Below are 3,036 nucleotides of genomic sequence, written 5' to 3' on the forward strand. Positions count from 1 at the left end.
TTAAAAAAATTTTTAAGAAGAAAAGATACAATTACTAATTTTTTGATTGTCAATTACATTTCTATTAAAATTAATAGTATCAAAAAATATTTTAAATTTAATATTATCAAGAAAAAATAAAAAAATTATATAAGGACTAATTTGATTAATTTTTAAAATTTTTGGGATAAAAATGACTTACGTCTGAACTTTCAAGGACTATTTTGATTATAAATAACTTTTTTATATGTTAAGTGCCACGTGGTATGCCACGTGTCACTGACCTGACACGTGGCATGCCACGTGTCACCGATCTGACATGTCAACCAATCATATTATGACACGTGGCATTAGCCCTCCACGTCATCATCCAACTGACGGAAGGACTAACGTGACCAATCATGTACCTTTCAAAAACAATTTTGATTATCTTTATCTTTTGAGAACCAAAATAGAGATTGGGGTATCTTTCAGAGACAATTTTAGCTATTTATTCATTTATATTAACATATCATATATTATTAATTGACGCATTATATTTTTATTAAATAGAATTGAATCATATTTTAATACGTGACATTAAGTATTTCATTAGTATATCACGTTATTATGCTGATAATAAAAAAAACATTACATGATCAGTAAATATTATTATTTTTTATCAGTATTTAGTTATTTATAATTTTTTTATCAAAGATAAAAAGACTTGAATTTACGACCTCTTAGGTGAGTATGGAGAGAGTGAGAAATTATATCATTTGAGTTATAATTTATTGGTGGCTATTTATAATTTATATGTATATTCATAGACACTTTATACATAAAAAACATATAATTTATATTTATATTTACTAGAATTTTATACACATAAATTAATATAATTTATACCCATATTTTTTAAAATTTACACACATAAATTAATAAAATTTATTTAATAAAATAATTTAATATTTATATTGGTTAAATAATAATAAAAAAATTAAAAATTAATGAAGTCATGAGTTTTTTCAAAAAAAAAAAAAACTTAAAAAGACTAATGTGAGTTATGGAATAGAAATTCAAAATCCAAATAAGAAAAACGAAAATTCGAGTGAAAATTCAAGAAACATTTCCAGACTCAACTTGATATCATGGCAAAGGCAATATAGTGCAGGAAAAGTACCTGATATGTGGTGTATGTGGGCATGGAGCCCAAGAAGGCAAAGATTGTGCAGACACGCAGAATAGACTCTATTCCTCAATAATAAAAAAATAATAATAATAATAATAATAATAATAATGTAATTATTACTATTATATTATAATGGATGATAGGATTTAATTTGATGTGTCATGTCTCCACTCGATCCATCACATACGTGTCACTGTTCAATGCATCACACACCCCATTTTCACTCCACAAACTCTTAATTACTAAATGGTTACCCTCTTCCATAAGTGTTTGTGTCTTTGTGCACTATGCACAATTCCAACAATAAATAGTGCTAACTTCCAAATATTCCACAACAAACTAAGCACCTATCACAAAATATTATTATTCAAAATTCTTGGCTACTTGTTCCTTTACCATGGAAGAAGAAGAAATCGGAAGCATCAATCATGGTGTGTTTGGCACGGTGGATGATGATTCTACTAGAAGATATTTTGGTTATGCTTATGCTGAAGAATCATGTGTCAATGAGGGAGAGTTTAAGGTTTCAGGTAATACTATTAACATCTCAAACTATGGAATAATTAATAATAATAAAAATAATAATGATGATGCACAATATTATTATTGTTACTCCTTATTGGAGGCTATGCCTCTTCCAGGGCCTACTTGGTCTACAACTCCACCTTCTTTGTTGGCTGAGCCACCACCACCACCACCCTCATCAACCACCATTGAAGAGTGTTGTTGGCTAGGGTTTCTAGAAGGGTTAGAAGATAATGGCAAAATGGTCATTAGTGATGGTAATTTGGACTTGGACCACCATTTAGGACTTGAACATGGTGTTGTTGATTCTAATAATAATAATAATAATAATAATAATAATAATAATAATAATAATAATAAGGTTTCTAGGAATGAATTGTCATCACCTTTTGTGGATGATGAATTGGAACTTAGTTATTGCCCAGATGATTGGTTGGTGATTCCATCAATGGAGAATAATTAATGATTTGTAAGATATGATTATGTCTTAGGATATTTTGTTTTTCATGATAGAAATGTCTAAAGTTCGAATATAATGACTAATCTCTTATTGATTTGTAGTCATATCAATAGATATTAATTAGAGTTGACTCTAGAGTTTTAAATTTCTAATTACTTAGTACATTGATGTTATTGTTGGACAAAATTAACTTTTGTTGTTTCTAGTGGATTATTATGCGTTACATATTATTCCTCTTATTTGATATTTTATAACGTTCTTTTCAACATATATATCTCTGCTTTGAGTTAGTTTCCATTGTATGTGTTATTACGAACAGAAATGCTAGGGCAATAGAATTTATTTTTTTGCCCATCGTTTAGTTATTAACTCACTCTAACAATTTAATAACATATTTTATCTCATATTTTTAAACAGTAATAATTAACTAATAGTAAAAAATAATAAATTTTGATAATCTTTTAATATTTTTTTATTACAAATTCACTGCTCATTCAACAAATTTAAGCTACCAATTGATAGTTCAATGCTACTCTTCTCTTATTCTAAATTCTAATAATTCATGGAAGCTAATTAAGCAACTTGTTATTTGTTCTGGACATTAAAAAAAAACCTAGTCAGGCTAGATTCCATGTAAAAATTAAAAAAGAAAGGCCCTTAAATGACATCAACAAAAGACTAAGGATTTCAATCAAGTTATATTGATTTAGTGGTTAGTTTGTCCGTTTAAGCAATTGTCGGGGGTTCGAATTTCATTTTGTGTATGCAGCAATTCATTAGCAAGTAACAAATTTTTAAATGAAACTTCGATTCACAACAAATTAGTCCTTAGCCTCTCGAATTGAAGAATATCGTAGAAAAATAAAAAAGACCAAAAATTTTTTTTTGTTTTGTTTTCTCT

At 27.6% G+C, this 3,036-nt stretch overlaps 1 protein-coding gene across 2 annotated transcripts; it reads left to right on the plus strand.

Moving 5' to 3' along the window:
- The first annotated feature begins 1,411 nt into the window (after positions 1-1,411).
- LOC112729383 (uncharacterized) lies at positions 1,412-2,358 on the plus strand. 2 transcript variants are annotated; one of them, XM_025779606.2, is made up of 2 exons: positions 1,412-1,680; positions 1,792-2,358. In XM_025779606.2, the coding sequence occupies exons 1-2, from the start codon at positions 1,548-1,550 to the stop codon at positions 2,136-2,138; spliced, it is 480 nt and encodes a 159-aa protein (XP_025635391.1). In that variant the 5' UTR covers positions 1,412-1,547; the 3' UTR covers positions 2,139-2,358. The 2 variants fall into 2 exon arrangements, 1 of the variants encoding a protein (XP_025635391.1); XR_011868859.1 differs by having other exon boundaries at positions 1,423-1,680; positions 1,776-2,358.
- Positions 2,359-3,036: the final 678 nt, after the last annotated feature.

This window comes from Arachis hypogaea, chromosome 12 (assembly GCF_003086295.3).
Source record: "Arachis hypogaea cultivar Tifrunner chromosome 12, arahy.Tifrunner.gnm2.J5K5, whole genome shotgun sequence".
NCBI classification, from domain to species: domain Eukaryota; kingdom Viridiplantae; phylum Streptophyta; class Magnoliopsida; order Fabales; family Fabaceae; genus Arachis; species Arachis hypogaea.

Excerpts from the sequence above, each read along its gene's own strand:
- LOC112729383 (XM_025779606.2), top strand. The coding sequence starts at position 1,548 with ATGGAAGAAGAAGAAATCGGAAGCATCAATCATGGTGTGTTTGGCACG. Across the intron at positions 1,681-1,791 it reads GGGAGAGTTTAAGGTTTCAG|GGCCTACTTGGTCTACAACT; the intron begins GTAATACTATTA and ends TGCCTCTTCCAG.